A 16,324-nucleotide genomic window follows, 5' to 3' on the forward strand; every position below is an offset into this window, starting at 1 on the left:
GAGGCATAAAGATTTCCCACCAAAAGAACATGAGACTTTTCCTGGGTGGGGGTGGGGTGTTTACTTTGTACTGTGTAACTGTACACGTCCTGATCTTGTCCCCAGGCCGGGTCTGTTCTGGTATCCCTGCTGGATAACAGTTGAGAATCTTGCCCTTGACCCAGAAAAACGCAACAAACACTAATGCTTTCTGAGCCAGCAGTTTGAGGATGCTTGCCATCTGGATGCCTCCTCTTCCTGTTATTGTGAACAGTTCTCTTCCTGAAGGCTTGTTTACCTATTAGCAGGCCAGAAGATCTGCTGGGTGGGGTGCAGTTTCACTCTGCTGATGCACACGGAAGTCCTGCTATGGGGTCAGGGCGCTGGGCCTCGCTTGGTGAAGTCCAACTCCAGCTGATACCAACCCAAAGGTGCCATCATCCCCTAGGTGAAGCTCTTGTCCTCTGCTGCAGCATGCCCTCCACAGCTCTGGGCCGGAAACAAGACCTCACAGGGGGCGCTCATCTCTTCAAATTCAGTTCAGAATCTGGCTCTCCCAGCCATACTGTTTGAAAAGGTAAAGACACAGGAGACTGAAAAACAACATCTTTATTTATGACTGAAGATGTGACAGCATTCACAAAATGCCAAGGAAAGCCATTCCCTGGTTCAGTTTTTTAAATCTCAGAGCCTCTGACATCTGAACTTTCACTACATACCAGCCAAGAATGCCTCTTTGTGGGAATGGAGTTTCCCACTAACAGCTATTTTTCTGTTTTCTTAACGTCCTAGTGTTACTCATCCAGTTTTTCCCCTTGGGTCCTGACTGACACTTGTCCACTGTGCTCACCTGTTGTGTTTCTCATCCAGTTTTTCCCCTTGGGTCCTGACTGACACTTGTCCACTGTGCTCACCTGTTGTGTTTCTTAGGCTATCTGTAGGAGCCGCAGCATCACATCAGTGATCTCTAAGACAGAGGTAAGCCGGATACATCTATGGGAGCCCTCTGTGTTACATTCTTTCTCTGAGTAATGATGGCAGCCAGGAAATGAACAAAGGGGTTCAGCAAATTAAAGCCTTAAATTTAAGGCACACAACTTCATTTTCCTCAATTCAAATAGCTGGTTGGATTTTTTATTTTACAAAAGCTATTTTATTTTTTGTGTACACAGCACACAACGTTTAACTAGCTTTATTACATGTTAAGTATACAAACTGATTTAGGAAAAACCTCTAAACTGTTTCCCCAAATGATTGACATGGCCCAAAACAAAAGGGGGGAGTTGAGGGGGTACAAATTCATAGCCCTTCAAATATGAACAGAATGGGAAGACATCTAGTCTCATAAAACCTTGGTGGAGATGCACCCTAGGGGATGATCTGGCCTCAGTAAACAGCTGAATTTCCCTGTACCTCTATGGGAACACAAAAAGTCACCAAAAGTGGACTGTCAACAGAGAAAATGGGGGCTGCTTGCATCCTAGGGCTTCTCATAGAAGCAACAGCTCCATAGTACCAAAGTTATTGTACCTATGGCTGAGTGGCATGGGTCCATGATATCTATTGAAGTACTTCCTGAACGTAAATCAGAATTCATTAAATAAGAGGCCACTTGCAACACGGGAAAAAGGACTGTCCCTGTATGAAGGGTTCACAATCTGAACTGGCCCTTTAAGACAATGAATAGTGTTACAGAAACATTGTAAACAAATAATTCAAATATGAAAACGCAAAATGTACAATTAGCAAATACATTTTTTTCTTTTAGGTAAGATTTTCAGAAAACCCAGGAATGGATTTTATATCACAAAATGGTCCATATCGCCCAAAAATGTCTTTCGATTGGACAGTAAAATAATACTTGCTGGAAGCTAAAAACTTAGATAAAGTACAGGCCATTGGGAGTGGTAAAGCTTTAATTTCTCCAATTTTCTTCCAGATCAGCTCATCACTAGGGTTCTCATGGCACAGGAAGAGGTGGTAGCTTTCCACGGGGGCACACTTGGGGTTGATTTTGGTGATGTTCCATGTCAGGGCGATGCCCCTGGGCCGCAGCACCCGTTTTACTTTGAGCTCAGGCTTCTGCGGAGGAAGCGTGTCGCGGACTTTGTCTGCCAGCTCCGACAGTGGTAGCGGCGGCTCCGGGAGAGGTGGCAGGTGCTCAAAGGACTCACAAACCTGAAACACATTCATACAAAGTTCAGCAAGAGGGGCGGGTGGGTTCTGATCGTTTTTAAAGTGGTCAACCACAGTTCTACAATATGTTTCCCATTCCTCAATCCATTTATCAAAATCATAAGAGCAAAAGGATGCTTCAAGGATTTGTGAGGCTGGTTCCAGTTTTTTCAAACATTAGCTTCTTTTCGAGTTAAGATCTGTACACTTTGGAATATCACTAATCTAGAATGGGTTAGGTCCCAGACCTTCTGGAGAAATATTCCATCTCATTGCCAAACTGTGTTCCCAAACACTGTGCCAATTCACATGAAAAGTACAAGTGTAGGAGAACACCCATTTCCCTCCACCCTCATTAACAATGGCAACTACTCTTAAAAATCTTTTCCAATTTGTTGGATTAAAAAATGGACTTGTTTTAATTCTGTAGCTTCTGGAAAATTCAACTACATTATTTTAATTGAGTAAGTAAGTAGATTCATAACAGCACATTTAAAAAGCATACTAAAGTGCCTTCGAAGCTGAAACGTTACCCAATGTTTCTTCATTAGTGAAATGGGTGCTTTCACTCAACTTGGAACAAATAACCCTTACAGAACATTTTGTATCAGTACCTGGGCTGCATTTTGTGACACTGGAGTTGTCTCTCCTGAGACTGAAACAGCTTTTACAGGTGACTCAAGGGTGGATACTGGGCTTTCTGTGAACAACACAAAGTTTAAAAGTAAAATTTATCTGCAATAATCAATTCCATAACCTTTAAAGCCAACAGTAGTTTACATCTTGTGTAATAAGTAAATGTAAATTAAAATTATAAAACTGTGAAATAAGATAAACTTTTGCTAAAAGTTTGAGACCCAAAGGTATCAAATATAGATAATTTCTCTTTTATATGACAAAAAGTCCCCCTTTAAGGTAAACGTGTACATCATGGTGCAGCTGGGAACTAGGAAACATTACCCACAGAAGAGGGATTCTTGCTTAGCAGTCTCAGGGGGCGGATGCTGCCGTTAGGTCAGCACGATTGTCTGTAAACACAGAACGGTTCACAATCCTGTATGAAGGTGCGATACAACCAAGATTTGCGAATTCAGACTAGAACTCACGCAGATCTGGGTTGCAAGTATATCTACTGCTGAGGGCCATGTAGCCCAGGGGGGAATAAGACATAAACTGTGTGCTATTGAAAGGGAGGGGAGGAAGAAGAGACAGAACAGAGAATGGAAGAGAGAGAGATGGTTAGAAGAAGAAAGAAAAGGAGAAAAATAGAGAAAATGTGGGTGTGAGGGAGAGAAAGTTGAGTAGGTACAAGAATAGTTTGAGGACAACTGGGGAGAGTATTAAGAGGATACTAAGAAAAAGGGCTTCATGTTGGAAAGCAGGGCCCGACAGCTAGAAATTTCAGAAATTTGAACATAAATAAGCAGCAAAAACCATTTTAGATTCATTGTGTGTGCTGTGATATATTAATAACTTTAATATATTTTATGAATCTCCTCAAATAAAATTTCTTTCATTTGTGTTTTCCTTTTAACTGACAAGGATAATTAAGATTCTACATAGTGTTTCAAAGATACCTTATTAGTCACATTATTTACTGGTATTAAAAAAATCTTTCTAGAGGAGGTAATGATTTTATGCTTTTAATTCTAAGATAATCTGCACAGCCTTTTTTTTTTAATTTTTATTTTATTTTTAAACTTTACATAATTGTATTAGTTTTGCCAAATACCAAATGAATCCGCCACAGGTATACATGTGTTCTCCACCCTGAACCCTCCTCCCTCCTCCCTCCCCATACCATCCCTCTGGGTCGTCCCAGTGCACTAGCCCCAAGCATCCAGTATCGTGCATCAAACCTGGACTGGCAACTCGTTTCATACATGATATTTTACATGTTTCAATGCCATTCTCCCAAATCTTCCCACCCTCTCCCTCTCCCACAGAGTCCATAAGACTGTTCTATACATCAGTGTCTCTTTTGCTGTCTCGTACACAGGGTTATTGTTACCATCTTTCTAAATTCCATACATATGCGTTAGTATACTGTATTGGTGTTTTTCTTTCTGGCTTACTTCATTCTGTATAATAGGCTCCAGTTTCATCCACCTCATTAGAACTGATTCAAATGTATTCTTTTTAATGGCTGAGTAATACTCCATTGTGTATATGTACCTCAGCTTTCTTATCCATTCATCTGCTGATGGACATCTAGGTTGCTTCCATGTCCTGGCTATTATAAACAGTGCTGCGATGAACATTGGGGTACACGTGTCTCTTTCCCTTCTGGTTTCCTCAGTGTGTATGCCCAGCAGTGGGATTGCTGGATCATAAGGCAGTTCTATTTCCAGTTTTTTAAGGAATCTCCACACTGTTCTCCATAGTGGCTGTACTAGTTTGCATTCCCACCAACAGTGTAAGAGGGTTCCCTTTTCTCCACACCCTCTCCAGCATTTATTACTTGTAGACTTTTGGATCACAGCCATTCTGACTGGTGTGAAATGGTACCTCATAGTGGTTTTGATTTGCATTTCTCTGATAATGAGTGATGTTGAGCATCTTTTCATGTGTTTGTTAGCCATCTGTATGTCTTCTTCGGAGAAATGTCTATTTAGTTCTTTGGCCCATTTTTTGATTGGGTCATTTATTTTTCTGGAGTTGAGCTGTAGGAGTTGCTTGTATATTCTTGAGATTAGTTGTTTGTCAGTTGCTTCATTTGCTATTATTTTCTCCCATTCTGAAGGCTGTCTTTTCACCTTGCTAATAGTTTCCTTTGATGTGCAGAAGCTTTTAAGGTTAATGAGGTCCCATTTATTTTTGCTTTTATTTCCAATTTTCTGGGAGGTGGGTCATAGAGGATCCTGCTGTGATGTATGTCAGAGAGTGTTTTGCCTATGTTCTCCTCTAGGAGTTTTATAGTTTCTGGTCTTACGTTGAGATCTTTAATCCATTTTGAGTTTATTTTTGTGTATGGTGTTAGAAAGTGTTCTAGTTTCATTCTTTTACAAGTGGTTGACCAGATTTCCCAGCACCACTTGTTAAAGAGATTGTCTTTAATCCATTGTATATTCTTGCCTCCTTTGTCAAAGATAAGGTGTCCATATGTGCATGGATTTATCTCTGGGCTTTCTATTTTGTTCCATTGATCTATATTTCTGTCTTTGTGCCAGTACCATACTGTCTTGACAACTGTGGCTTTGTAGTAGAGCCTGAAGTCAGGTAGGTTGATTCCTCCAGTTCCATTCTTTTTTCTCAAGATCACTTTGGCTATTCGAGGTTTTTTGTATTTCCATACAAATTGTGAAATTATTTGTTCTAGCTCTGTGAAGAATGCTGTTGGTAGCTTGATAGGGATTGCATTGAATCTATAAATTGCTTTGGGTAGTATACTCATTTTCACTATATTGATTCTTCCAATCCATGAACATGGTATATTTCTCCATCTATTAGTGTCCTCTTTGATTTCTTTCACAGTGTTTTATAGTTTTCTATATATAGGTCTTTAGTTTCTTTAGGTAGATATATTCCTAAGTATTTTATTCTTTCCATTGCAATGGTGAATGGAATTGTTTCCTTAATTTCTCTTTCTGTTTTCTCATTATTAGTGTATAGGAATGCAAGGGATTTCTGGGTGTTGATTTTATGTCCTGCAACTTTACTATAGTCATTGATTAGTTCTAGTAATTTTCCGGTGGAGTCTTTAGGGTTTTCTATGTAGAGGATCATGTCATCTGCAAATAGTGAGAGTTTTACTTCTTCTTTTCCAGTTTGGATTCCCTTTATTTCTTTTTCTGCTCTGATTGCTGTGGCCAAAACTTCCAAAACTATGTTGAATAGTAATGGTGAAAGTGGGCACCCTTGTCTTGTTCCTGACTTTAGAGGAAATGCTTTCAATTTTTCACCATTGAGGATAATGTTTGCTGTGGGTTTGTCATATATAGCTTTTGTTATGTTGAGGTATGTTCCTTCTATTCCTGCTTTCTGGAGAGTTTTTATCATAAATGGATGTTGAATTTTGTCAAAGGCTTTCTCTGCATCTATTGAGATAATCATATGGTTTTTAGTTTTCAATTTGTTAATGTGGTGTATTACATTGATTGATTTGCGGATATTGAAGAATCCTTGCATCCCTGGGATAAAGCCCACTTGGTCATGGTGTATGATCTTTTTAATGTGTTGTTGGATTCTGATTGCTAGAATTTTGTTAAGGATTTTTGCATCTATGTTCATCAGTGATATTGGCCTGTAGTTTTCTTTTTTTGTGGGATCTTTGTCAGGTTTTGGTATTAGGGTGATGGTGGCCTCATAGAATGAGTTTGGAAGTTTACCTTCCTGTGCAATTTTCTGGAAGAGTTTGAGCAGGATAGGTGTTAGCTCTTCTCTAAATTTTTGGTAGAATTCAGCTGTGAAGCCGTCTGGACCTGGGCTTTTGTTTGCTGGAAGATTTTTTATTACAGTTTCAATTTCCGTGCTTGTGATGGGTCTGTTAAGATTTTCTATTTCTTCCTGGTCGAGTTTTGGAAAGTTGTACTTTTCTAAGAATTTGTCCATTTCTTCCACGTTGTCCATTTTATTGGCATATAATTGTTGATAGTAGTCTCTTATGATCCTTTGTATTTCTGTGTTGTCTGTTGTGATCTCTCCATTTTCACTTCTAATTTTATTGACTTGATTTTTCTCCCTTTGTTTCTTGATGAGTCTGGCTAATGGTTTGTCAATTTTATTTATCCTTTCAAAGAACCAGCTTTTGGTTTTGTTGATTTTTGCTATGGTCTCTTTTGTTTCTTTTGCATTTATTTCTGCTCTAATTTTTAAGATTTCTTTCCTTCTACTAACCCTGGGGTTCTTCATTTCTTCCTTTTCTAGTTGCTTTAGGTGTAGAGTTAGGTTGTTTATTTGACTTTTTTCTTGTTTCTTGAGGTGTGCCTGTATTGCTATGAACTTTCCCCTTAGGACTGCTTTTACCGTGTCCCACAGGTTTTGGGTTGTTGTGTTTTCATTTTCATTCATTTCTATGCAAATTTTGATTTCTTTTTTGATTTCTTCTGTGATTTGTTGGTTATTCAGCAGCGTGTTGTTCAGCCTCCATATGTTGGATTTTTTAATAGTTTTTCTTCTGTAATTGAGATCTAATCTTACTGCACTGTGGTCAGAAAAGATGCTTGGAATGATTTCTATTTTTTTGAATTTAAGGCTAGCTTTATGGCCCAGGATGTGATCTATCCTGGAGAAGGTTCCATGTGCGCTTGAGAAAAAGGTGAAATTCATTGTTTTGGGATGAAATGTCCTATAGATATCAATTAGGTCTAACTGGTCTATTGTATCGTTTAAAGTTTGTGTTTCCTTGTTAATTTTCTGTTTAGTTGATCTATCCATAGGTGTGAGTGGGGTATTAAAGTCTCCCACTATTATTGTGTTATTGTTAATTTCTCCTTTCATACTTGTTAGCATTTGTCTTACATACTGTGGTGCTCCCGTGTTGGGTGCATATATATTTATAATTGTTATATCTTCTTCTTGGATTGATCCTTTGATCATTATGTAGTGACCTTCTTTGTCTCTTTTCACAGCTTTTGTTTTAAAGTCTATTTTATCTGATATGAGTATTGCTACTCCTGCTTTCTTTTGGTCCCTATTTGCATGGAAAATCTTTTTCCAGCCCTTCACTTTCAGTCTGTATGTGTCCCCTGTTTTGAGGTGGGTCTCTTGTAGACAACATATGTAGGGGTCTTGTTTTTGTATCCATTCAGCCAGTCTTTGTCTTTTGGTTGGGGCATTCAACCCATTTACGTTTAAGGTAATTACTGATAAGTATGATCCCGTTGCCATTTACTTTATTGTTTTCGGTTCGAATTTATACACTGTTTTTGTGTTTCCTGTCTAGAGAGTATCCTTAAGTATTTGTTGGAGAGTTGGTTTGGTGGTGCAGAATTCTCTCAGCTTTTGCTTGTCTGAAAAGCTTTTGATTTCTCCTTCATACTTGAATGAGATCCTTGCTGGGTACAATAATCTGGGCTGTAGGTTATGTTCTTTCATCACTTTAAGTATGTCTTGCCATTCCCTCCTGGCTTGAAGAGTTTCTATTGAAAGATCAGCTGTTATCCTTATAGAATTCCCTTGTGTGTTATTTGTTGTTTTTCCCTTGCTGCTTTTAATATTTGTTCTTTGTGTTTGATCTTTGTTAATTTGATTAATATGTGTCTTGGGGTGTTTCGCCTTGGGTTTATCCTGTTTGGGACTCTCTGGGTTTCTTGGACTTGAGTGATTATTTCCTTCCCCATTTTAGGGAAGTTTTCAACTATTATCTCCTTAAGTATTTTCTCATGGTCTTTCTTTTTGTCTTCTTCTTCTGGGACCCCTATGATTCGAATGTTGTAGCGTTTAATATTGTCCTGGAGGTCTCTGAGATTGTCCTCATTTCTTTTAATTCATTTTTCTTTTATCCTCTCTGATTCATTTCTACCATTCTATCTTCTAATTTACTAATCCTATCTTCTGCCTCTGTTATTCTACTATTTGTTGCCTCCAGAGTGTTTTTAATTTCATTTATTGCATTATTCATTATATATTGACTCTTTTTTATTTCTTCTAGGTCCTTGTTAAGCCTTTCTTGCATCTTCTCAATCCTTGTCTCCAGGCTATTTATCTGTGGTTCCATTTTAATTTCAAGATTTTGGATCAATTTCACTATCATTATTTGGAATTCTTTATCAGGTAGATTCCCTATCTCTTCCTCTTTTGTTTGGTTTGGTGGGCATTTATCCTGTCCCTTTATCTGCTGGGTATTCCTCTGTCTCTTCATCTTGTTTAAATTGCTGAGTTTGGGGTGTCCTTTCTGTATTCTGGCAGTTTGTGGAGTTCTCTTTATTGTGGCATTTCCTCGCTGTGTGTGGGTTTGTACAGGTGGCTTGTCAAGGTTTCCTGGTTAGGGAAGCTTGTGTCGGTGTTCTGGTGGGTGGAGCTGTATTTCTTCTCTCTGGAGTGCAATGAAATGTCCAGTAATGAGTTATGAGATGTCTATGGTTTGGGGGTGACTTTGGGCAGCCTGTATCTTGAAGCTCAGGGCTGTGTTCCTTTGTTGCTGGAGAATTTGCTTGGTATGTCTTGCCCTGGAACTTGTTGGCCCTTGTGTGGTGCTTGGTTTCAGTGTCAGTATGGAGGCGTTTGATGAGCTCCTGTCAATTAATGTTCCTTGGAGTCAGGAGTTCCCTGGAGTCAGGGTTTGGACTTAAGCCTCCTGCTTCCAGTTATCGGTCTTATTTTTACAGTAGTTTCAAAACTTATCCTTCTATACAGCACCACTGATAAAACATCTACGTTAAAGATGAAAAGTTTCTCTACTCTGAGGGTCACTCAGAGAGGTTCACAGCGTTACATGGAGAAGAGAAGAGGGAGGAGGGAGTTAGAGGTGACCCAAGTGAGATGAGGTGGAATCAATAGTGGAGAGAGTGGGCTGGCCAGTAGTCACTTCCTTATGTGCACTCCACAACTGGACCGCTCAGAGATGTTCACGGAGTTATACAGAGAAGAGAAGGAGGAAGGAGACAGAGGTGGCCAGAAGGATAAAAGGAGGGAATGAAAAGGAGGGAGACAGATCCAGCCAGTAATCAGTTCCCTAAGTGTTCTCCACCGTCTGGAACACACAGAAATTCAGAGCTGGGTAGAGTAGAGAGGGGTTAGGGAGGAGACTAGGCGACCTGGTGGAGAAAAAGGAGAGTCCAAAGGGAGAGAGAGCAGTCAAGCCAGTAATCTCGCTCCCTAGTGAAAAATGGGTCCTGAAGTTTGGGTTCTTAAAGGTACAAAATTGGTAACAAATACATAAAAGCAAAAATTAAAAATCTAGAGTAGAGTTTGGAATTTCAAAAATACGATGTTAAATAAAAGAAGAAGGAAAAGAAAGAGAGAAAAAATGCACAAAGAAAAACAAACAAGGTCGCAAAAATTATAAAGAAAATACAGGTACAAAATTGATAACTAATACCAAAAAGCAAAAATTAAAAATCTAGAGTAGAGTTTGGAATTTCAAAAATACAATTTTAAAAAAAAAAAAAAAAAGAAGAAGAAAAATAAATAGAGAAAACAAACAAACAAACAAAAACAAACAATGTCGCAAAAATTATAAAGAAAATACAGGTACAAAATTGATATCAAATACCAAAAAGCATAAATTAAAAATCTAGAGTAGAGTTTGGAATTTCAGATATACAATGTTATATAAAAGAAGAAGAGAAAGAAACAGAGGGGGAAAAAAAAAGTCACAGAAATTATAAAAAAAAACTCTAGGTACAAAATTGATAACATATACCAAAAAGCTAAAATTAAAAATCTAGAGTAGAGTTTGTAATTTCAAAAATACGATGTTAAATAAAAGAAGAAGGAAAAGAAAGAGAGAAAAAACGCACAAAGAAAAACAAACAAGGTCGCGAAAATTATAAAGAAAATACAGGTACAAAATTGATAACTAATACCAAAAAGCAAAAATTAAAAATCTAGAGTAGAGTTTGGAATTTCAAAAATACAATGTTAAAAAAAAAAAAGAAGAAGAAGAAGAAAAATAAATAGAGAAAACAAACAAACAAACAAAAACAAACAATGTCGCAAAAATTATAAAGAAAATACAGGTACAAAATTGATATCAAATACCAAAAAGCATAAATTAAAAATCTAGAGTAGAGTTTGGAATTGCAGATATACAATGTTATATAAAAGAAGAAGAGAAAGAAACAGAAGGGGAAAAAAAAAGTCACAGAAATTATAAAAAAAAACTCTAGGTACAAAATTGATAACATATACCAAAAAGCTAAAATTAAAAATCTAGAGTAGAGTTTGGAATTTCAAAACTACAATGTTAAAGAAAAGAAGAAAAAAAAAAAAACAAGGTCAAAAAACTATAAAATATATATATATGAAGTTTGCTGAAGAAGAAAAAAATAGGGTCTTTTTTTTTTTTTTTTTGCAAAGTAATAGGTTATAAAAGTGAAAATTAAAGGAACAATAGAGGACTTAAATTTTTTTAAAAAAATTAAAAAAGAAAGAAAGAAAGAATGATCGTAAAAATAGTAAAAATATATCTAGGACTTTCTCTGGTTTTGTTGTGAGTATTGTGAGTTCAGTTCATTTTTGGCTAGTTCCTTGGTCCGACTTATATTTCTCAAGATCTATAGGCCCCTTCCTATGTAGTCCGTAGTAACCACAGGGTTTTAATCTATTGCCTGTAGCTTTCAAGGCGTTTCCCTCTGTTATAGCTTCTCCTGTTTGCTGGTCTCTTCAGTGTCTGGTTTCCACCCTGACACAAAGGGGACGGTGGAGGACACTTTTTTTTTTTTTTAGGCTCACTTGTTCAGTCGCGCTGTGGGGAGGGAGGGAGGGATGCTGCAAACAAATAACATTGGTGTGCGCTCGCAGTGCCTCAGCCACACTGGGTCTGCCCCTGCTCACGGCGCGTGTAGCCTCCCTGCCCACACTGCTCGGGCTCTAGGTTGTTCTGCCGGGAACAATCCGAGGCCAGCCCTGGGCAGCATGATCCTCCCAGGTCCAAGCCGCTCAGGTTCAGGCACTCGGGTAGTCCTCAGAGGTGCAGACACGGTTGGGCCTGCCTTTTGTGCTCTTCCCAGGTCCGAGCAGCTCAGGTGATGAGGTGTTTGGCGAGCGCCAATGCTGCGACTTATCGCCTCCCCGCCACTCAGTTATCTGGGTGTAAAACCGGCGCACCTTCTCAGGCAGATGTTGACCGTCCAGACCCCCAAGAAGTTTTAGTTAGCAAAGAAGCCTGCTTACAGTTTTATAGATAATGTCTCTCTGGGGCTGCGATTGCCCCCTTCCGGCTCTGGCTGCCTGTCACCGGAGGGGGAAGGTCTGCAGCCGGCTATCTCTGTTCAGTCCTTTGTTCCGTGCGCAGGCCTGGCGGTGTCTTAGGTTAGGGCTGGCTTTTAGCGTGGTAGATATCCCACAGTCTGGTTTGCTAGCCCAAATTATTTCGCTCAGATAGCGCTCAGGGTATTTAGGCCAGATTCTTACTCTAAGTGATGCAGCCGGCGCCGCGCCTCCCTGCCCATCCCCCGCTTGCTAACGGAGTGTGCAGGTGTCTGCGCTGCTTCTCCGCTGGGGGAGTTACCGTAGGGCTCACTCGGCGAGTTTTAATTGTTTGTTTATTTTTTCTCCCTGTTATGTTGCCCTCTGTGCTTCCAAAGCTCGGCACAGATTCAGCAGTGAGAAGGTTTCCTGGTGTTTGGAAACTTCTCTTTTTAAGACTCCCTTCCAGGGACGGAACTCCGTCCCTCCCTCTTTTGTCTCTTTTTTTGTCTTTTATATTTTTTCCTACCTCCTTTCGAAGAGTTGGGTTGCTTTTCTGGGTGCCTGATGTCCTCTGCCGGCATTCACAAGTTGTTTTGTGGAATTTACTCGATGTTCAAATGCTCTTTTGATGAATGTGTGGGGGAGAAAGTGTTCTCCCCGTCCTACTCCTCCGCCATCTTGGCTCCTCCCCTTGCACAGCCTTTTTAATGGGTTTGTTAATTAGAACTAGATTTGTGAAATCATAATCTGCAGGTTTATTGACTCACAAGAGCCGATACAAATAACCTTCTTTATATTTTCAAGTGAACAGTTTCATACAAAAAAAAAATTCCAACAGATAATAGCTTTCCATAACTAACATTCCTTCTTTCAAGGTGGTAGGTCAACAAGCCCTTAGCAAATTTAAACAGGTTAGAAACAAAGCAGGACTTTTATCCCAAATCAGTTAATGTTTAGATCCTCCGCACCATCAATGTCAATGTCTTGTGAATACTCTGCAGCTTTTATCCTTATCTACATAAAAATGCGTAATGGTTACTTTAGAACTTTGTATTCTCAAAACAACAGTAGCAAGCACCCCATTATTTTAATGTTCTTTCTCATTAAATTGCTAGGGGAGAATTGTGGCTTCCAATTTCAACTTAATCCTTTGGTGTTTGACCTTCCAGATCCTTTGCTGCATGTATTCACTTGTAAATATTTATATTATAGACATGATTTTTAAAGTTTGTGTTTAAAAGTGAAAGTGGAAGTCGCTCAGTCATGTCTGACTCTTTGTGACCCCATGACAATAACCCCACCAGGCTCCTCTATCCATGGAATTCTCCAGAAAAGGATACTGAAGTGGGTAGCCATTCCCTTCTCCAGGGGATCTTCCTGACCCAAGGATCAAACCTGGGTCTTCTGCACTGAAGGCAGATTCTTTACCATCTGAGCTACCAGGGAAGCCCATCAGATCAGATCAGATCAGTCGCTCAGTCATGTCCGACTCTTTGCGACCCCATGAATCGCAGCACGCCAGGCCTCCCTGTCCATCACCAACTCCCGGAGTTCACTGAGACTCACGTCCATTGAGTCAGCGATGCCATCCAGCCATCTCATCCTCTGTCGTCCCCTTCTCCTCCTGCCCCCAATCCCTCCCAGCATCAGAGTCTTTTCCAATGAGTCAACACTTCACATGAGGTGGCCAAAATACTGGAGTTTCAGCTTTAGAATCATTCCTTCCAAAGAGATCCCAGGGCTGATCTCCTTCAGAATGGACTGGTTGGATCTCCTTGCAGTCCAAGGGACTCTCAAGAGTCTTCTCCAACACCACAGTTCAAAAGCATCAATTCTTCGGTGCTCAGCCTTCTTCACAGTCCAACTCTCACATCCATACATGACCACAGGAAGAACCATAGCCTTGACTAGACGAACCTTTGTTGGCAAAGTAATGTCTCTGCTTTTCAATATGCTATCTAGGTTGGTCATAACTTTCCTTTGAAGGAGTAAGTGTCTTTTAATTTCATGGTTGCAGTCACCATCTGTAGTGATTTTGGAGCCCAGAAAAATAAAGTCTGACACTGTTTCCACTGTTTCCCCATCTATTTCCCATGAAGTGGTGGGACCGGATGCCATGAGCTTTGTTTTCTGAATGTTGAGCTTTAAGCCAACTTTTTCACTTTCCTCTTTCACTTTCATCAAGAGGCTTTTAGTTCCTCTTCACTTTCTGCCATAAGGGTGGTGTCATCTGCATATCTGAGGTTATTGATATTTCTCCCAGCAATCTTGATTCCAGCTTGTGTTTCATCCAGTCCAGCGTTTCTCATGATGTACTCTGCATAGAAGTTAAATAAGCAGGGTGACAATATACAGCCTTGACAAACTCCTTTTCCTATTTGGAACCAGTCTGTTGTTCCATGTCCAGTTCTAACTGTTGCTTCCTGACCTGCATACAAATTTCTCAAGAGGCAGATCAGGTGGTCTGGTATTCCCATCTCTTTCAGAATTTTCCACAGTTTATTGTGATCCACACAGTCAAAGGCTTTGGCATAGTCAATAAAGCAGAAATAGATGTTTTTCTGGAACTCTCTTGCTTTTTTGATGATCCAGCGGATGAACAGTTCAGCACAAGTGTCTAAACTGAATATATTAAAGTATGAGAAGTGGGGTCATCAGACAAGCCTGGGGAGGCACAGAGCAGAGAGCATTCCTGGCAGAGAGAACAGCATATGCAGTGATGGCAAGGAGAGGAGCAGCACTGCTTACTGAGACGCTATTAAGGCAGAGGGAAGGAATTTGTAGAAGATAAAGCTAAAAAAGTTTTCAAGGTCTAAGTCATTAAAAATTCTGTATAGGGTGAGAGGAACTTTCAAGAGGGAGGGGACATATGCATACTTATGGCTGATTTATGCTGCTGTATGGCAGAAACCAACACAGCACTGTAAAGCAATTATCTACCATTTAAAATTTTTAAAAAATATTTAAAGGTATTTAATAAAAGAATTCTGTGTATCTTGTTAAGGAATTTGGATTTTACTCTAAAGACAAAAATATAACCAGATTCATTATGGACTCCAATTCATTTTAATCTTTTTGAAATTGGAAACTGAAGGGTTTTTGATTCTATCATGAAGTTCCTGAAGATTTCAATGGTTCCAACCTTTGTCTGGATCCACAGTTGTGATGGGAGAATGAATTGGACTGTATAGTTCCTATAGTAATCTCTGTTTTTAAGTATTACATAATTTACCAATCCTAATAAGTGGAATTTGAATATTTAAAACAGTACCATAAACACACAAGTGCAATTAAGAGATGAAACCTTGTAATTTATTAGCAGCCCTGCTGCTGCTACTGCTGCTAACTCACTTCAGTCGTGTCCGACTCTGTGCGACCCCATAGACGGCAGCCCACCAGGCTCCCCTGTCCCTGGGATTCTCCAGGCAAGAACACTGTATTTTACTTCTTTTTGTTTAAATCTGAGAAAGAGGGCACTGCTGTCACATTTTCATGTTATGCCCTAGCATCCCCTCATAGCCACTATTGTTTAAGGAACAGGTGTGTCTCACAGGTAAAACAGAGATTTCCAATAGCCCCAAGCAACCCAGATAAGTGAATGGATAAATTACTGCACATTCACACCATGGAATACTACTCAGCAATAAAAAGGAATACTTGCTCAACAACTTAAATGACCCTTGGGGGAAATTATGCTGAGTGAAAGAAGGATACATATTATATCACATTTATAAAACATTCACACAATAATATAATAGTGAGGAACAAATTAGTGGTTGCCAGGGTTTAGGGACTGGGCGAAAACCCTAAAAAAATCCTTACGGGTAGTATGAGGGAAACTTGGGAGTGATGTAACAGCTGTGTAATTTGATTGTAGTGGCAGCCCCATAAAGCTACACGTGATAAAATTAATGTACACTAACACACACAAAAAACTTCATAAATGGGTCAAATGTATTTTGAGTTGTTACCCTTTCCCACGTTCTTGAAAAAGAAAAACCCTTTACCTGTGCTGCAGTTTGACAGGTCTTCTTTTGTCAGATCAATCACAGAATCATGTTTCTTCTTCTCTATAGTCTGGAAAGTTGTTAAAAAATAAGATTTTGCCTCAACAGAAAATGTTTTTTAAAAATAAAACATGTTATTTCAAATTACCATTTATAAGCTAGAGATTGAACATTCTTTAAGTTTTACAGTTTAGTTCAACTCTACTATGAAAGAGAAGCTCGTAAAATACTATCCAGTTTCTGTGAGGATGACAGGAGAGTCTAAATGAATTAATCTGGTAATAAATACAGTTGTGAAACATGTTTATCATTAGCTACTTGCTTTTTAATGTTTAAACTGGACTGGAACCTGGTCATGCTAACTAATC

The 16,324-nt window shown here is 39.2% G+C and overlaps 1 protein-coding gene across 10 annotated transcripts in view; it reads right to left on the reverse strand.

The window, feature by feature from the left end:
• Nucleotides 1–570: 570 nt before the first annotated feature.
• ATF7IP2 (activating transcription factor 7 interacting protein 2) overlaps nucleotides 571–16,324 on the reverse strand; it is a 79,845-nt gene continuing 64,091 nt past the window's right edge. For all 10 annotated transcript variants that reach the window (XM_045164239.1, XM_045164236.1, XM_045164230.1 and 7 more), the window contains 3 exons: nucleotides 15,957–16,026; nucleotides 2,769–2,854; nucleotides 571–2,157 (listed from right to left, as the gene is read on the reverse strand). In XM_045164239.1, the coding sequence (XP_045020174.1) occupies nucleotides 1,744–2,157; nucleotides 2,769–2,854; nucleotides 15,957–16,026 (570 nt within the window). In that variant the 3' untranslated portion in view covers nucleotides 571–1,743. The remainder of the gene's footprint in view (nucleotides 2,158–2,768; nucleotides 2,855–15,956; nucleotides 16,027–16,324) is intronic.

The sequence above is a fragment of the Bubalus bubalis genome, chromosome 24, assembly GCF_019923935.1.
Source record: "Bubalus bubalis isolate 160015118507 breed Murrah chromosome 24, NDDB_SH_1, whole genome shotgun sequence".
Classification (NCBI taxonomy): Eukaryota; Metazoa; Chordata; class Mammalia; order Artiodactyla; family Bovidae; genus Bubalus; species Bubalus bubalis.